Source organism: Canis aureus, chromosome 2 (genome assembly GCF_053574225.1).
Source record: "Canis aureus isolate CA01 chromosome 2, VMU_Caureus_v.1.0, whole genome shotgun sequence".
In the NCBI taxonomy this organism is placed as follows: Eukaryota; Metazoa; Chordata; class Mammalia; order Carnivora; family Canidae; genus Canis; species Canis aureus.
Genome location: NC_135612.1, coordinates 56,276,298 through 56,294,562, shown reverse-complemented (window position 1 = coordinate 56,294,562; position 18,265 = coordinate 56,276,298). Strand labels below are relative to the sequence as shown.

The following is an 18,265-nucleotide window of genomic DNA, read 5'->3' as shown; positions in this document are numbered from 1 at the left end:
AATTCACAATTGTTAAACTCTTTGCATACGTTAAGGCATAAAAAGGGCCTGGTGAGAAGATATTTGCAACTGACATATCCAATAAAGGGGTTAGCATCCAAAATATATAAAGAACTTATACAACTCAACACCAAAAAACTCCCAAGTAATCCAATCCAGACGTTTCTCCAAAGAAGACCTCAAATGGCAAACAGACACATTAAAGATACCCAATGTCACTCATCATCAAGGAAATACAAATCAAAACCACAATGTCACACCTGTCAGAATGGCTAAAATTAAAAACACAAAAAAGCAAGTGTTGGCAAGGATGTGGAAAAAAGGAACCCTCATGCACTTTGGCAGGAATCCAAACTGGTAGCCACTGTGGAAAACAGTATGAAGATTTTTTTTTTTATTAAAATAGAACTGCCAAAAGATCCAGTAATTCCATACTGGTTATTTACCTGAATAAAATAAAAACACTAATTTAAAAAGATATATGCACCCCTATATTTATTGCAGTATTATTTATAATAACCAAATTATGGAAGCAGCCCATGCGTCCATCAATAGGTGAATAAAGAAGATGTGTACACAATGGAGTACTACTCAGCCATAAAAAAGAATGAAATCCTGGCATTGCGATAACATGGATGGATCTGGAGAGTATAATGCTAAGTGAAAAAAAATTAGTCGGGGAAAGACAAATACCATTTAAAAGAAAAAACAAAGAAAACAAATAACAAACCAAAAAACAGACTCTTAAGTATAGAGAACAAACTGATGGTCACCAGAAAGGAGGTGGGAGAGGGCATGAGGGAAACAAGTGAAGGAGATTAAGAGTACATCATGGTGAATACCAAGTAATGTACAGAATTGCTGAATCACTACACTGTACACCTGAAACCAATATAACACTATGTTACCTATAGTGGAGGATGGATAGATAGATAGAAAGATAGATAGATTTTTAAAAGGGTCTGGTAAGAAAGGCACCTCAATGGAGGATTACACAGAGGAAGGATTTCTGAAGATTTCTTTGAGAAATTTGTGCTATAATCCTACTTTTCATTCTGCCCCACCAAGAAAGAAAAAGAATGAAGGCTTCAATCTGCTAACCCCAAATCAGGGGGATGAAATTTTAGCGACCCCACTTAAAGAATTCAATCTGTGTGTCCTGCAGTTGGTTGGTGGCTAATTCATACCTGAGAAATATAAGGGCAGAGAGATTCACTGTAGGCCTGTGTATGAGGAGCAGGTATTGCTGCACTAAATCCCAGAACTTCAAGAGTTCTTTTAGCAAAGTTCATAGGCGGGTCTCTGGTGAGCCAAAGGTGGGCCACATGCAAGACAGGCAACACGCTGTCTTAGGAACCTACCAAGATGGCCACAGAGGCGTGGGTAGACATCAACAGAGGGACATTTGGAGTGTGCCTCATTGTCCAAAAGCTGAGGAAAGAGCAATCATACTAAGATAGGATTGTGAACAGCACATCTCAAGGGTGCTGCTAGCAAGACATGCCAAGGGACTGGGAGAAAAGAGAAAACAGAGTCTCAGAGAAAACCATCAAAGTGTTCATAACAGAAGGACCCAGCTTTAAATATCTGTCAAACCACAGACCACCGATATGTACTCACTCCCCCTGTTGCTCTACTTATGCCCAAACTGCTCTTCCTGAATAGGTGCAGAAAAGACAGAAGAAGCTTAGCAACTTCCCTTCCTTATCTGAAGTGTTTAATGATCAGCTGACCCCTGTTTGGAGGGAGAATATGCAAATTCACACACACACTGAAATAGATCACTCAGCAAAATTATATTCCAGACAAAATCAAAGTCATTTTTTAATTAATAAAATAACCAATAAATATGTAAGCATTTTGGTTGTATGACAAAATGATGAAAGTGGTCATCATGGTCTTTAATATATTCCTCCAATTCTTTTTACAAATTCAAGTACATACTGTTAAAACAAACACAAATAAACCCACTCCTTTTCCAACCAAACCCCCCAATGATTGCAAATTATTCAGACCCCTCAGATCTGGAGGCCACAGAGTGGTGAAGAGTCATACCTTCCACACACCAGACTCTATGCTAGAAACTTCTCCCCCAAGTGACTGAACAGCAGTGGGAAAAATCTTATTCCACACATGAGAAGTCCCTCCCTGACCCTTGCTCACAGGCACACAGCCCTCCTACCGTAGGCCTTACTGGAATCAATATATGCCAGTGCAGCATAATATCCTGGCATCTTTCCACACAGCATGATGCACTTAGAGTCACAGGGTCTTCATTCCTCCTCAAGGTAACAGCACAGGAGAAGGTATACAAGGGTGTCTATGCAAGACTAATCCCTGGATTCAGTTCTGCAACCATTCACTTAGAGCCCAGTGTTCTGAGTTGGAACCCAGCCTGGGGTAATGACATCAACAGTGCCTCCCACGACCTTCCCCTGCTTTCCTACAGCTTTAATATCCCATATAATGTGAGCCAGACAAAATATCTTCTCCCTGCATTTCTGATCTACATACACCTTGACATCACCAGGGAGAATAAACTTACCCTTCTGCTTTATAATATCCCAAATCTGAAGACAGCTGCCGTGACCCTAGAACCTTCGTTTAGTCCAGAACCAGGACATCAGGTTCCATCAACCTGGGGCTCTATCTTACCTGACAGCCGAGGTAAATCTTGGCTAGGATTTAAACCACCCTATGAAGGATTACTTCAAATTGTCCCAAAATCAATGATGTGTGTGAGCTTCTTACAAACTTAGGATTTTTTAAAGAAGCCAATCTTACATTTTAACATGTTATTTAATATAAAAATACCTAAGGGTATTTTTATATTAAATATAATGAAAAAAGAACTTGAATTACCTTCTTAGCCAATGGGTTGCTCAGAGAAAGTGAACAAGAGATGAACTAAAATTGAAATAACTCAAGGGTAGAACCCAGAAGACCTGAGCCATTCTTCCTAGTCTTGACAGTTTGGCGCAAGTGAGTTAACATGCTGGCCTTCCCTCCTGAAAAGCTTTAAGTGTCTAGTGCCTCCAGGCTCCTTTGAGCTGGGAGTCTCATGTGGATGGACTATGGCCACAGTCATGAAAATGGGGCCATTACTATTTAAATATGATACTGGAGGATGACTAATATTTATAGATAGATGTCCTATCACCATCCTAGTGCCTTCTGAAGCCAAGAAGCCAAGCTGTCACCCCAGTGCCATCCTTCAAAGGCACTGCCAATCCATGGAAAAGAGCAGATGAAAGCATCACTGACCTCCCAGTCAAGCACCTCCTCAGAGAGTATGATGCTCCTCCCCCGCAAGTCCTGGAGCAGTCACTCCAGCTGCCCCAAGCATCCCAGTTGCTGTCTTTTTCTTCATCAGAATGAGTGTTTCTTGAGGTCTAGAATGTGAAAAAACACAATAAATTATAGACAAATATGCTAGAACTATCCCAAAGCTTCCTTGCTTTTTCCAGAGTCTTATTCTAAGCGGTTCCCAGAGGACAAAGTGGCCTAATGATGCTTTGCTTTGGAATGGCTATGTTAAACACACACACACACACACACACACACACACACACACACACAAGATAGTTTTATATGGAAACTAGTGTCACATGAGTACCTTTATACCTTATGAAGGCTTTGTCGAGGCAGCTTCTAAGCTCAGTTTTAAATCTGGAATTTTATCCTTCCAAAATTTAAATAGACTAAGTTATGTTTTATAACCTACACGCAGGGTCCCAGCCTCTACCTAAGACATTCTTGCACCTGAAATGAAATCCTGGCTTGAACTTCCACTAGACAGATGAGCGCTAGCTCCAAGGAAATCATTTTGCAGAAGTATTGTGAAATCTCCTGAAAAGGGCTCCATCCCTCTGCCAAAAAAATAACAAAAGCCTTGGGGATCCACCAGGATCCTCCTGGTTCCACTAATTAAACCAACTGATTAATTTGGTTTAATTAGTCTTCTGGAATGGCCACCATTGACTATGTTGGGATACTCTAGAGGAAAGAGGAGGACATGTGTAAGTTAAAAATATATAGACAGATGTAGATGGAGAAGAAATTATGTGTATTACTTACATAAAGTTACAAACTTCACTAAGGGGCCTACAGTAGGCTCTGCTGAATAAATGGAGAAATGTACCATAGTCCTAAGTGGGTAGACTTGATACCATAAAATGTTAATTCTTTCCAAATTAATCTATAAATTTATAACAACTCCAATCAAAATCCCCAAGGGAATTTTTTTGTAACCCAACAAAATGATTCCAAAGTTCATCTGGTGGAGTAAAAGTCTATAAGAGCCAAGAAAAAACTGTAAAAGAAGGGAAATTGCCTCAATTAAGAGTAGAGTGCTGGCATAATGATAAGCAGTGAAAATCTACTAAATTAAAAAAAAGACAGAGAGTCCAGAAACAGACCCCAGTATAAGGAGGTAGGATGGAGCCATGAGTCAGTGTGATGAATGTCTTTTAAAACAAAACAAAAACCAGGGTGCCTGGGTGGCTCAGTCAGTTAAGCATCCAACTCCTGGTTTTGGGTCAAGTCATGATCTCAGGGTTATGAGACTGAGCCACAAGTTTGGCTCTAGACTCAGTGTGGAGTCTGCTTGAGAATCTCTCTCTGCTCCTCCCCCACTCTCTGAAATTAATTACTCAATTTTTTAAAAAAAATAGATGACTTATTCCCAAAAGACACTAAAATGATTTCCAGATATATTAGAGCTTTTTATCAAAAGCACTGAGACCATAAAATAGTAGAAAAAGTATAGATTGATAGTCTTACAGATTCAACATAGGCAAGACTGTCCTAGATAGGTCAACAAAGGTAGAAAAAAAGAAAAAGAAAAGACTGGAAAATTTCCAGTAAAATAAAAACACATAAGGCATTTTCTAACTCTTAACCCTTTAAATAAAGATGCAGGTATGTGAGTGTACATACAAAATGCATACCACAAGGACAAGTATATGGGCTGGAAGGAGCAACATGCCTCTGAGAGTGAAAGATATAGAGCTAGGAGCAAACATTGTCCTCAAAAGACACAGAAGGGATGCCAGCTGAATATCTTATAGCCTCGATACCCTCATAAAAGATTTGAAGCCAAAAAAAAAAAAAAAAAGATTTGAAGCCAATATGACAAAACATTACACCTGATGAAGCCAGGTGGTGCTATAATGGATGTTAGTTTCATCCAAACTTGCATGTTTTATTTATTTATTTATTTATTTTTTAGATTTTTATTTATTTATGATAGTCACAGAGAGAGAGAGGCAGAGACATAGGCAGAGGGAGAAGCAGGCTCCATGCACCGAGAGCCCGACGTGGGATTCGATCCCGGGTCTCCAGGATTGCGCCCTGGGCCAAAGGCAGGCGCCAAACCACTGCGCCACCCAGGGATCCCCAAACGTGCATGTTTTAAAAAAATATCTTTCTCCAAAAAAAATTTTCTGAAAGAGGGGATAAAAGTCAATCCTTAGAGCACAGGATAAGTCTGTGTCACTTTTCATACAGGTAACTGTGTACATGCTCTGAGAAAGGAGTGAGTTAATTTAAAATATTCGCCATGGCCACTTCCAGGTGCGAGAACTTTGAGTGATTTTATCTTTTGTTTTTGTTTCTCTGCATTTTGAAAAAAAAAATTTTAAGTGAAAACTTTAATATTTGAATTAAATGTTTGCAGGAAGCAAACAAAGGCCACATCCTGGTGACACACAGAAAAGCTGAAGCCAGAGAGAATTTCACAGGGAAGCTGTAAGTGGGAGAACAGAAACGTTTATGAAGGAAACCCTAATACTAATAAAACCACATCGAGCAGCTGAACTAGATATTACATGGGCTGCCTTAAGCCCTTAGACCACATTACCTCATCCAACCAAAAAAATAGTTTTTTTAGATTAAGATGGGTATCTGTAGAAAGGACTTTCAAAAGTGAAACGAAATAATGAACCAAGGAGGGGTTTTCCAATAATTTCCACCCAAGACTCACCGGTCAGTGGGCTTCATGGCTTCTTGCCAAGCTACCTATTTATAGCACAGTGCTTGGCCCTGCTTGAGGCAATAGTTCAGTAACAGTCGAGCGAAAGGAAAGGATAAATATCTGGCAACCGATCAAATCTGTCATCAGGAATAAGGACTAATTAAATCCATACTATTTACTGTTCTAATTAGATCACTGTTCAGTTCAATTTTCTACACTAAACGTCACCAAATGGAACTGTGTCCGGTCTATCCCATAAAATAAAGTTTTAATTCATAAAAGAACAAAAATAGCCGTTTAATACATTCATCTGGACTTTTAGGTTGGTAAGTCCAAATCATTTAGGTAAACGTTTAAAATATACACAGCTGAAATTTAGTTTTCATTTTGTCACTCGATCTACCGATAGGTTGAATGTGAAAAGTTGAAAAACATCATCATATATATTTTTAAATGAAAGTTGAGAGTTCTTTGCAATATTGTTTTAATTTGTTTTTATTCCCACTATCCCATCTGTTCAGTTTATAGTTAGAGTCAGGTTTCTTTCCATAACTTCTCCACCTTTACTTACAAAAAAAAAAAAAAATCTTGATTCTAAAATAACTAAAATAGGCATGTTATAAATGCAGGCATTTGGTTTCTCTGGTTGGGTCAGTGAGATATTTTCCCCCCTAAGAAAACAGGGAAAAATCATATCTCAAGAGGGATCCTTGAGTTTTTCTCCTGTCCTTGGCTGTGAAGATGAAGATGAGATTTTGCTTTGAAACCCCACTGATGCTTTCTGCCAGCTGGTCTTCCTGCCCTTCTTATACATGCTTCTTTACTCAAAGAGCAGCAATAATACTCCCAATTTGTCTCACCTCTCCCCTCTTCTGCCAGCAGTGTGAAAACAGCACAAACATTCAGAAAAAAAGCTCCATGGTGCCAGAATAAAGCACCACCAGAGTCGCTTCTGCACCTGCACATTTGTGCATCCTTCTTTACACTGACACAGCATCTCCTTCCTGGACCAGACCTCCTCCCAGTGCAGGGGGCCATCAGTCTCCATCAGCTTCTGCGGACGGAACCAGAGCCCTGTCCTAGCTTTCTCAAATAGTCTGTTGCCTTCAACCGTCCCAGCTCTTCCACGAATATTTACTCTGCACACGCTTAAGTTTCCACATGTTTAATCTTAAACGGTAGTGGCCAGAATGACACTGTATCAGAGAAGAACACAGACCATGCTCCAGATTTCTTCTGATAAAATCTAAGTTTCCTCCTCCCCCCTTCCTCCCTCCTTCCTTCTCTCCCTCCCTCCTTCCTTGCTTCCTTCCTCTCTCCCTCCCTCCCTCCCTCCTTTCTTCCTTGCTTCCTTCCTCTCTCCCTCCCTCCCTCTTTCCTTCCTTCTTTCCTTTTTAGGCACACCATTTCTTGGATACCATCACGGAGGCCATATCACAAAATGGTTAAAAGCTGTGTGACCCTGGTAATGTTTCTTAACCTTTCTAAAACTCATCTATAAAATGGAGATGATAATCTTCATTTCAGCAGGATTTAAACAAAATGATACATATATAACAGATCACACATCACCTCACGAAATGTAATAAGTGGATGTCTCAATACGTGCAAGCCATTATTCTTCAAAATACCATCTTTTTCAAAGCAGCAACAGTAGAGCCCGTTCTCTCCCATTTTTACTTATGTGAGACTTAACATTAATCACTACTGAATTTCCTCTTGTTGGTTTTGGCCCAAAGTACTGGCCTATTGAGATCGGTTTGAATCCTGATCCTGTCACCCGTCTACGAGCCACTTTGCTCAGCTTAGCAGCTTCCATGGTCCACCCAAGTCCCTGATAAACATGCTGGACATAGCTTCCTAATCTTACAGAATTCCATTAATGCATATTTCTGCTTTTTCTTTCTTTCTTTTTTTTTAGGTAGTAAGCAGGCCAAAATGCCAAATAAGCAGCCAATGAATCAGACCTGGAATCGGTGAATGCAGTTTGATGTTATAATAAAAATATGAAATAATACCTATCACCATCATCAAATGTTAGGAGGTAGAAGAAATTGAGGGGATGGAAGAAACCAGCCATTCAGGTGCCCAGATATGGCAGGTGGGGCCTGTATTCTTGGGCTGTTGGGGTGGTGGTGAGCCTCCCAAAAGAACGTGTATTTGGCAGCCCCAGCCCTGAAATCCAAGGACGACAAAATCTGGCTGATTGAGACCAGCTCGTTGTTTGGCCTGAGGAGGCTACTTCTGGTATTTCTAGGTGTGTCAGCTGGGTACCATGGTCCCCGGTTCCCTCTTTACAAACATCTCCATGAGTGTACTAATTATCTAAATTCCATGTTATTCATACCTTACAAGTTGTTATCTGAACCTATCTATAGGTTTTTCTCCCCAAGTCTGAGTCAACCAACATCATGTCCATCAGCAACTCTGCCTTGGGCAGGTCTCTGAAGTGAAGGGTGTAGGAAAATCTGAAGGATCTGCTCCTGCATAAAGCTGCTGCTACAGATGTACAGACTGAGCAATGCTGGCCTATACTTTTCCTACAGTCCTTCTAACCTCAACAAACCCTTGACGTGGGTGCTCCTAGCCCCATTTGATGTATAAACAACTGTGGCCTTGAGAACTACGTGTCAGGCAGGTGTTGGGAGTCTGGGGGAGTGCCTTCCTGTCTGACCCTGACAAGCCCGCACGCTCTTCACTGGTGTTCCACTGCACTTGTGACCAGGAATCCAGCAGATACAGTAGCGGACCTCTTGTCATTGGCAGCGAATTTGTATCTTGGATGGAACACACCTGCTGCTGTGATTAGCCGGACCACAACATTCTTCCAGTATCTCAGTGAAGACTCCTCCTTTTTTCTCGATCTTGCAAGTGAACTACATTTCTGGTTTTCTTAGAAGCATTTGGCTGTATCTAGGTTATTACATGAGGGATACCCATTCTTTGACAGATGCTGATGACCCCGACACATTTGTTAATTTCCCACACAGAAACAAAGTCCAAGGGATTCTGAGGTTCAAGACTTGGTGCCCTGGGAGGACTGGCCTGGACGGGCCGCAGGTGCAAGAGGGACGTGATGACAAAAAATCAGCTGTTGTGCCTTGACAGTGACAGACACAGGGCCCCAGAGCAAGAAGATGCTGACACAGAAGCACCTGCCAGCTGGTTAGGAGAGCCTTGGTAGGGACAAACACTTTCCAAGGACACACCAACTCTGCTGGAGGCATAGGTAGGCCTTCATACATCACCACCAACCTCTCTCCCAGGATGTGACTGCAGGTGGGGTCTCACCCTTGGTTCATCTCTACTTTGTAACCATGATGGAATTAGATGCTTTTCTATTCTCTTCCTTTGGCTCATCCACAGTTCCCATTTTTATACAATGAACACAATTTATGCAATAAAACACCCAATAAAAGTTCTTTTTTTGAAGGGGAATAAAAAACACTAAAAGGAAACATACGGAAACATCCAGGGAAGCAAAATGTGCTTTGTGCTGTTTGGTTAAAACTATCAGGCTTAAAGATCTCTTAGGAAATCATATTTTCCTAAGTGAAGTCCTAGCTGGGGAATATTTTTGGATGAAATATTCAAAAGAGATATTGTTTACTCATTATATAATAGAACTGGAAAAAGCCAAGAATATTGTAGGAATAACTGTGTTCACAATCTCATAAAGACTCGAGGACTCCTTGCCTTTCTTGGATTCCCATGCATAAATCAAGTCATAAAATATTTTCCTGACAAGTTCTTAAATCTGTGACTTATAATGAATACTACAGTTCTACCAGTCTTGCAAAAATGTTAGTAATTAAACACAGATTTCACATATAAGGTCACTTATTGGAAATGCTATATTAACAACTCCATATTAAAAACAACCCAAAATAAAATAAGTTCCACTGGGATATTACTTCCCAGACATCAAATAAATGTTCATTCCAATGTTACCACAAAGGTTATTTAAGGAGATCACAAATGACCCAGATTTTGTTAACAGTAAATACATTCTTCCAGGTTAATCCAACCTTACAGTCTTCAACAACAAAAAATTTAAAAATATATGAATTGGATAAACAACATAAAAAATGCCACTCAAGCTGTCACAAAGACTCAACAATTCAATTCAACCAGAATATATTAAACACAGACATATCTAAAGATGTGCACAAGGCTCTATTGAGAAATGCTCCATGCTCCTGTATCTTATCTCCTCCTTTTCAGCTCATTTGACCGTCTCCTGAAAAGTGTACACAGTAGTCCCCCTTTTCCATGGGGAGGGGGACCCCCAGTGGATGTCCCAAACCTCAAGTAGTACAGAACTCTCTATATACGATGTTTTCTCCTCTACATACATAACTAAGATAAAGTCTAATTTATAAACTAGGCACAGCAAGAGATGAACAACAGGGGTGTCTGGGTGGCTCAGTCAGGTGAGTATCCTACTCTTGATTTCAGCTCAGGTCATGCTCTCAGGGTCACAGGATCGAGCCCCATGCTGGGCTCTGCACTGAGTGTGGAATCAGCTGGAGATTCTCTTTCTCCCTCTCACTCTGCCCCTCGCCCCACTCATGCTCTCTCTAAAATAAATAAATAAAAATCTTTATAAACGAGATATGAACAATAACAGAATAGAATGATTATAACAATACATGTAATAAAGTTATGTGCATGCGGTTTCTCTCAAAATATCTTTTTCTCACTCCTCTTCTTGTGAGGATGTGATGACACAATGACTATGTGAGGAAATGAAGTGAGGTGAAGGACGTGGGTATGTGATATTCCATTAGGCAGCTAGTGACCTTCTGATGTTGGGTAAGAAGGAAGATCGTCTCCCTCAGGATTGTGGTTGACCTCTAGTAATGGAAACCACAATAAGAAGGACACCTGGATGTCCAGGGCTCATGACCCTGATGATCAGTGACCTCCAGAATTTGGTTGACCTTCTTTCTCCAACAATGTGGTCCTCAATTATTTTACTGCCTCCTTAAAACTCTTCACTGATTTCTCAGGAAATCATGTCCTTTACCTCTTGTCTCTCTGTGACCTGCTCTGCCTCATTCTCCAGCTTGGGCTCACACCACCTTCTACATCCAAGCACACCATAGTTCAAATTGTTCCCCAAACACAAACACATCTGCCAGGTCTCATGGCAAACTCCAAAGCGGCATTAACACTGTCCTCCTGTGGCTGCTCTCTCTGTAGGAGACCAGCAAGTGGACAGCCAGCTGGCCCTGCTTCCCTGAGCCTGGGGTCGGTATAACCCAGGAGAGCTTCTGAGGAAGCATTTTGCTCCTTGGATTCTTCCTGCTGGCCCCAACAGCTGGAAGGCTGCCCCCAGCTCTGTGATTCCTGACCTCATCTAGAGCCTACCCTGACTTGGTCAGGCGTGGACTGACCTGACTCTGTGCAGTCCACCTCCTCATCCACACCCTCTACTGAACTCCTAATTTGGAGGTTGGTTGGATGTCTTGTTCTAGTAAAGAAAAAATCTCCCACAAATCTTATGAAGACTTCCCAAATCACGGCAACTAAGGTTTTCTCCAAGTCCAGAGAAGGAACACTGACTCAACATTTCTAGACTTCTGAGAATGAGGTAGACCTTCCATATACAGCCATTCAGCCCACTGTGTCAGGGAGGAGATCTAGGTCCCAGCAGGACACAGAGGGCAGTTTCAGATGGGGACCATCTGAGGGGCATTCTAAAAACACACAATTTACTAAGGTGTGGACAGGGCACAGGGAAAGCACAGGGCTGATGCGCCCCCCACCTCGCCCACCCCCCCCCCCCGGGCTGGTACCAGGCAGGCTCTGTGAATGCAATGATTTGCATTATCTGCTTGGGTCTGCATGCAAGATGGGGCCAGGCCGGACATAGGCCATGTGTAAAGGCTGCCTGAGAGGCATGAAGGTCATGGCTAAGAATTATAGTTTGCATCAACCCTACAGTGAGAGCTGAAGCAGCAAATACACTGCCATCCTCCCTGTCTCCAATGCCCTGCAGTGCTCACCAGAGCCAGAGGACACGGGAGATTACCAATGCAGACCGCACAGGTCTGCCTCCTGGGAGAGAAGATCTGGAGGGCCAAGGGAACCTTTCCAGCACAGTGACTTACTGACTTACTGGAATATTTTTAAGCAGAGGAGAGGCTTCAGCAAATTGTTATTTTGGAAAAATACTCTGGCAGGGATGTGGGGAAGATTGTAGGAGGAGAGCCACACATAAGAGCACAGCTGGGAGGCCACTGCACAGGGGCATGCAAGAGTCAAGAGCCTAGGGCTGGAGACCACCAGAGTCTGTAAGAGGAGAGTACAGACGTGAAGGTCTGTGCTGTTTGTTTGTTTACTTTTGTACTGAGATACAGCATTGTATTAGTTTCAGGTATATAATATAATAATTCAATATTTTTCTGTACTGCCAAATGATCACTACAATGAGCCTAGTTAACATCCATTACCATCTATCATTATAAAACACTTTTTTCTTTTGATGAGAACTCTCCAGATTGACATTCTTAGACATGAAGTCTTCAGGAGCTAGAATCAATAGGACCTGTCAGCTGCCTAAACTGTAGGGAGAAAGGAGGTGCTGGGGTGACTCTTGGGCTTCTGTACTAAGTGAGTGGCTTGTGGCACATGTTAGTATCACTCAGGCCTCAGCCATCTGCAACCCCCACCCCTGAGGTGAGACTTGTAGTGCTCTGTGTAAGCAGGGCCTGGACACCAGCTAAGATAAAGGGAGCCAACCCATGGTCCCAGAGGAGCCTGACCCGTGTGTCTGATTTCTTTAACCACAATTGCATATCCTAGCCCAAAAAAAGTACTTACTGGCTAATGTTTAAAAATATGGAGATTTTACATAACAATCTATATTTCCAACTTCTCAGGAAAAGAGAAAAGGAAATTGATATAGGACCCACATGCCAGCATGGCAATAACTCAAACTAAGCATCGCCACATGTTTTTTTCAAGTATAATTAAGACAGATGTAATACTGGTTTTAGGTGTAGAATTTAGTGATTCAACACTTCCATACAACACCTGGTGCTTATCACAACAAGTGCCCTCCTTAGTCCCTGTTACCTGTTTCCCCCATCTCCCACCCACCTCCCCCTCTGGTGACCAGCAGTTGAGTCTCTATCACTGAGTCTAAGTTCATCTCTTTCTCTCTTTTTTTGTTCCCTTTGCTAATTTGTTTTGTTTCTTTAATTCCACCTATAAGTGAGATCATAGGATATTTGTCCTTCTCTGACTGACTTATTTTGCTTAGCCTTATACTCTCTAGCTCCATTCATGTCATTGTAAATAGCAAGATTCCATTCTTTTTTATAGCTAAGTAATAAACCATTGTAATATATATGCCATATCTTCTTTATCCATTCATCTAGATTTATTGCAGCATTATTTACAACAGCCAAGATATAGCCACATGATTTTTAAAGGGCACATGCCCTCCAATTTGCACAGATCTCATCCAGCCAGTGTGAGGATTCACAATGTTTCCCAGGCCCATGGGGGCTGAGCTAGGAGCTTGTTGGTAATGAATGACTGTCAGTCTGAAGGTAACCAATAGATATGTGTAGCTATAACTAATGTCAGATTCTTTACAATCTTGCTACAGAACAATATCACATTCCAGCAAGTAAGAAACATAGACACAAATAACTTTAAAATAAAAAACAAAGGGCACATTGTCATCTTCACTGGACAGTGAGTTCAGCAACATGCACACAGAAACAGAAATAAGAAGTTACTCCTTGATGCTTGTTGTCTAAACTCTACTCCCTTTGCACCCATGGGCTTTCTCTCTGGGGTATTTCAGATATAAAATATTAGTGTATTTTAAAAGCTCAAATATGGGCAGCCTAGGTGGCTCAGGTTTAGCGCCACCTTCAGCCCAGGGCATGATCCTGGAGACCCAGGATCGAGTCCCACATCGGGCTCCCCGCATGGAGCCTGCTTCTCCCTCTGCCTGTGTCTCTGCCTCTCTCTCTCTCTCTCTCTCTCTCTCTCTGTGTGTGTGTGTGATGAATAAATAAGTAAAATATTTAAAATAAATAAAACCTCAAATAAAAATCCCCAGATTGTAGACAAAGCATATTTTGGAACGTATCTCTGCTGGCACTAACACATGGGACACCATGGCTGCCAGGAAGCCCAGGAATCACTCAGGGCCACCTCTCTGTAACAAGCTCTGCACAATCCTATATTATAGATGAGAACATATAAGTAATGTTTCTCTCCAGAAGTGCAATTTTCAAAGCTACTAAACAAGTTAGAAAAGAACTATAACCAGTTCCTCTCCAACTATAGGAAGACACATGAATAAAAATACCCAAATACTATAAGGGCTTTGTTTTGCTCTGTTTTGCCTTTTTGTTGAAAAGAAATCCCTAAATATAAAGGTACTTTATATGAAGAAAGATTTAATAGGATATCACCTACAATACTTGGGCAAGGCATCGTGAAGCATGTCCAACACAACACCGGGTAAGACTGACTAGCAAGGAAAACTAAATGCTGCCAAGCACAAAAGTCTGTTGGGCAGTTATGGTGAGCTAGGTAATATGGATCCACATCCCACTGAGGACAACTAGAAAAGAAAAAATATTCTCTGTGAATGAAATTAAGACATTCCCCCTCCCCCCAAAAAAGGACATTTTCAGACAAATAAAAATAGAAATATAACAATAAAGAGAATTTATCATCAGAACAGTCTTAAAGAGTAAAAGGTGAGGTTTTTTAAAGATTTTTTATTTATTAATTTAAGAGAGAGAGAGAGAGTTTGACAGCACAAGCAGGGGTGGAGGGGCAGAGGGAGAAGCAGACTCCCCACTGAGCAGGGAGCCTGACTCAGAACTTGATTCCAGAAACCTGAGTTGAAGACAGATGCTTAACCAACTGAGCCATCCAGGTGCCCCATAAAAAGTATTTTTAGAGTTAGAGGAAGCTTGGAGAAGTAGGAGGAAATGAAGAGTCAAAATAGGAATGGTGTGAGTAAATCTCAACAAAAAGCAACTACATAAAAGCAATTATAATGGCTTGTAGGGTTTTAAATATGTGTATGTAATTAAGCTATGTGACAATGATGGTATATGAGTCAGAAGAATGATAGATAACATTCAATATCTGGGGATCCTTGCATCATCGAGGAGGAGGATAAAAGGACAAATTCATAACTGATTTTGATAAGTCAGGAATACATGTTTTGATCTCTAGTATTACCACTAAAAGAAAAGAGCTACAATTTCCAACTTAATAGATGAGAAAACATACATTAAAGATACATATTCAGTCAGCCCAAAAGAAAGCAAAATGGAGAGAAAAAAGACATAGATAAGATGAATAAATTTTAAAAGTGCATAGAAAAACAAAAGATTTAAATGCAAATATATCAATAATTGCAATAAATCCAAATAAAATAAATGTGCCAATTAAAATACAAGGATTATCAGGATGAAATTTGAAAATTCAATTATATTCTGTTAAAAGAGACATCTTTATTCATTTTTTAATTTTTAAGGGGGTTGCAGAGGGAGAGAATCTTTTTTATCTTATTTTATTTAAATTCAATTAATTGACATATACTGTATCATTAGTTTCAGATGTAGAGTTCAAGGATTCATCAGATGCATATCACCGAATTTTCATCACATCACATGCCCTCCTTAATGCTCATCCTCCAGTAACCCCGTCTCCCTCCCTCTTCCCCTCCAGTAACCCTCAGTTTGTTCCCTAGAGTTAAGAGTCTCTTATGGTTTGTCTCCCTCTCTGATTTCATCTTGTTCTGCTTTTCCTTCTGTTGAAATCTTACCATTTGCAACCACATGGATGGAACTGGAGGGTATTAGACTAAGCAAAATAAGTCAATTAGAGAAAGTCAACTATCATATGGTTTTGCTCATAAGCAGAATTTGAGAAACAAGACAAAGGATCATAGGGGAAGGGAGAGAGAGAATCTTAAGTAGGCTCCAAACCCAGCATGCAGCCCAATGCAGAGCTCAATCTCAACCCTGAGATCATGACCTGAGCTGAAATCAAGACTCAGATGCTTAACCTACTAAGCCACTCAGGTGCCCCTAAAGAGACAGTCTTTAAATATAATGACCATAAATATTGAAAATAAAAGATCAAAAAAAGAAACACAAGACTACTAACCAAAATAAATTCAGTCTAATTACACGAATCAGACAGAGTCAACTTTAAGAGGAAGAGACAGAGATGTTTAATGATATTTGAAGTTTAAATTATCCAAAATGTAACAAAAAGTCTAAAAGTGTCTAATAACATTACCTCAAAATATACAAAGCAAAAACTGACAGAACCATAAAGGGAAACAGAAAAATCTACAGTCATGGAGGCAGATTTTAACACAACCCTCTTACTAACTTATCGAACAGACAACAAATCAGTAAAAGTACAGGACATTGAAATAATTAAATTACAAATGAAATGAATATACATGTATAGAAAGCTGTAACAAACCACTACAAAATATACATTGTTTATATTTATAAAATGTTTACAAAAATTAACTGTAAACTGAGCCATGTAGTAAACCTCAGGAATTCAAAGGATTGAAATCATACAAGTATTCTGAAAGTTGAAAAATTCAGTGACCTCAATTTATTTTAAGACATTAAGAAAATGGCAGCATATGAAATCCACAGAAAGTAGAAGGAAAATAATAAAGATGTGAACAGCAATTATGAAATAGAAAACAAAAATAGTATAAATAGCATCAATAAATCTAAAAACTGGTTTACTATAAAGACAAATAAAATTAATAAAATTCCTTCGCAAGACTATTGAAGAAGAAAAGAAAGAACAATCTCTAATAATTAATTCCAAGAATGAAATGTGGAGTATCATCACAGAGTCTGAAGGCACTAAAAAAAGAGGATGGAGGATAATATTTGCACACTAATATATTTCAAAATTTAAATGCAGGCCAAGACCCCTTGCTTTGAGGCAAGGCCAACTCTGCAGAGTGATGATGCTCCAGAGCTCCCTGCAGGATGAGGTGGAGGCAGGGACTCTTTCTGAAACCCCACCTTTGCTGTGCTCCCTTCCCCTTTTCTTTTCCCTGTTTTGCTTTTCCCACTCTCTTATTAGGCTCCACTGGAAATACTTCGCAAAAAGATCACTTGGATGTGAATCCTCATCTCAGCTCTGCCTCTCAGACCCCAACCCAAGAAAATTCTTAAACTATATACATGTAAAATACTGATTAAAAAAATACTGTGACCCAAATATGACAAACCATTAGTATTTATTAATTCAGGGTGGTGGGTTCATATGAGTCTGTTATATTAGTCTCTGCATTTTTTTTCTTTAGATTTTTCTTCTTAATTGATTTTTCTTCTTAATTGATAAAAAGGATAAAATCCTCTCCTTAGAGGATGCAGATAGGGAGAAATTCTGAAGCATTCATTTAGTAAAAGCAGGTCACCTGCAGTGGGAAAAGTCTGCCTTTGCCACAGTGAGACTTCATAGAGAAGACAGGGAAACAATACCTACAAGAAAGATTAAAAAAAAAAAAAAAAGTACCATCCAAGAAGATACTACATTCAGCCAAGACGTATTCAAGAACAAAGGCACTTCATCAAAATTTAAAACTTTTTTTGCATCAAAGGACACCATTAACAGAGTAAAAAGGTAATCTACAGAAAGGGAGGAAATATTTACAAATTATATATCATATATGGGATTGATATCCAGAATATACTAAGAATAATTCAACAGCCAAAAAAGAAACACCCATTAAAAATTGGGCAAAGGGGATCCCTGGGTGGCGCAGTGGTTTGGCACCTGCCTTTGGCCCAGGGCGCGATCCTGGAGACCTGGGATCGAATCCCACGTCGGGCTCTCGGTGCATGGAGCCTGCTTCTCCCTCTGCCTGTGTCTCTGCCTCTCTCTCTCTTTCTCTCTGTATGACTATCATAAATAAATAAATAAATAAATTTAAAAAAAATTTTTAAAAAATTGGGCAAAGGACAGGGATCAGCATTTCTCCAAAGAATACATAAGATGGCCAATAAATACATGAAAAGATGCTCAACATCACTCTTCATTAGGAAAATGTAAAGGAGTCTCATGATGAGATACCACTTCACACTCATAGGATGACTATTACTGTTTTTACAAAGCCAGAAAAACAAAAACAAAATAAAACAAGTTTGGAAGGGGATGTGGAAAAATGGGAACCCTTGTACTTTGCTGGTGGGAAGGTAAAGCAGTGCAGCCCCTGTGGAAAACATTCTGGTGGTTCCTCAAAAAAAATCAAATAGA

General features: G+C 40.1%; 1 protein-coding gene across 3 annotated transcripts in view; it reads right to left on the bottom strand.

Annotated features, from left to right (window-relative positions):
• Positions 1–18,265, bottom strand: part of ADAMTSL3 (ADAMTS like 3) — a 338,072-nt gene that overhangs the window by 235,959 nt on the left and 83,848 nt on the right. For all 3 annotated transcript variants that reach the window (XM_077874049.1, XM_077874059.1, XM_077874055.1), the window contains exon 4: positions 3,265–3,392. In XM_077874049.1, coding sequence (XP_077730175.1) covers positions 3,265–3,392 — 128 coding nt within the window. The remainder of the gene's footprint in view (positions 1–3,264; positions 3,393–18,265) is intronic.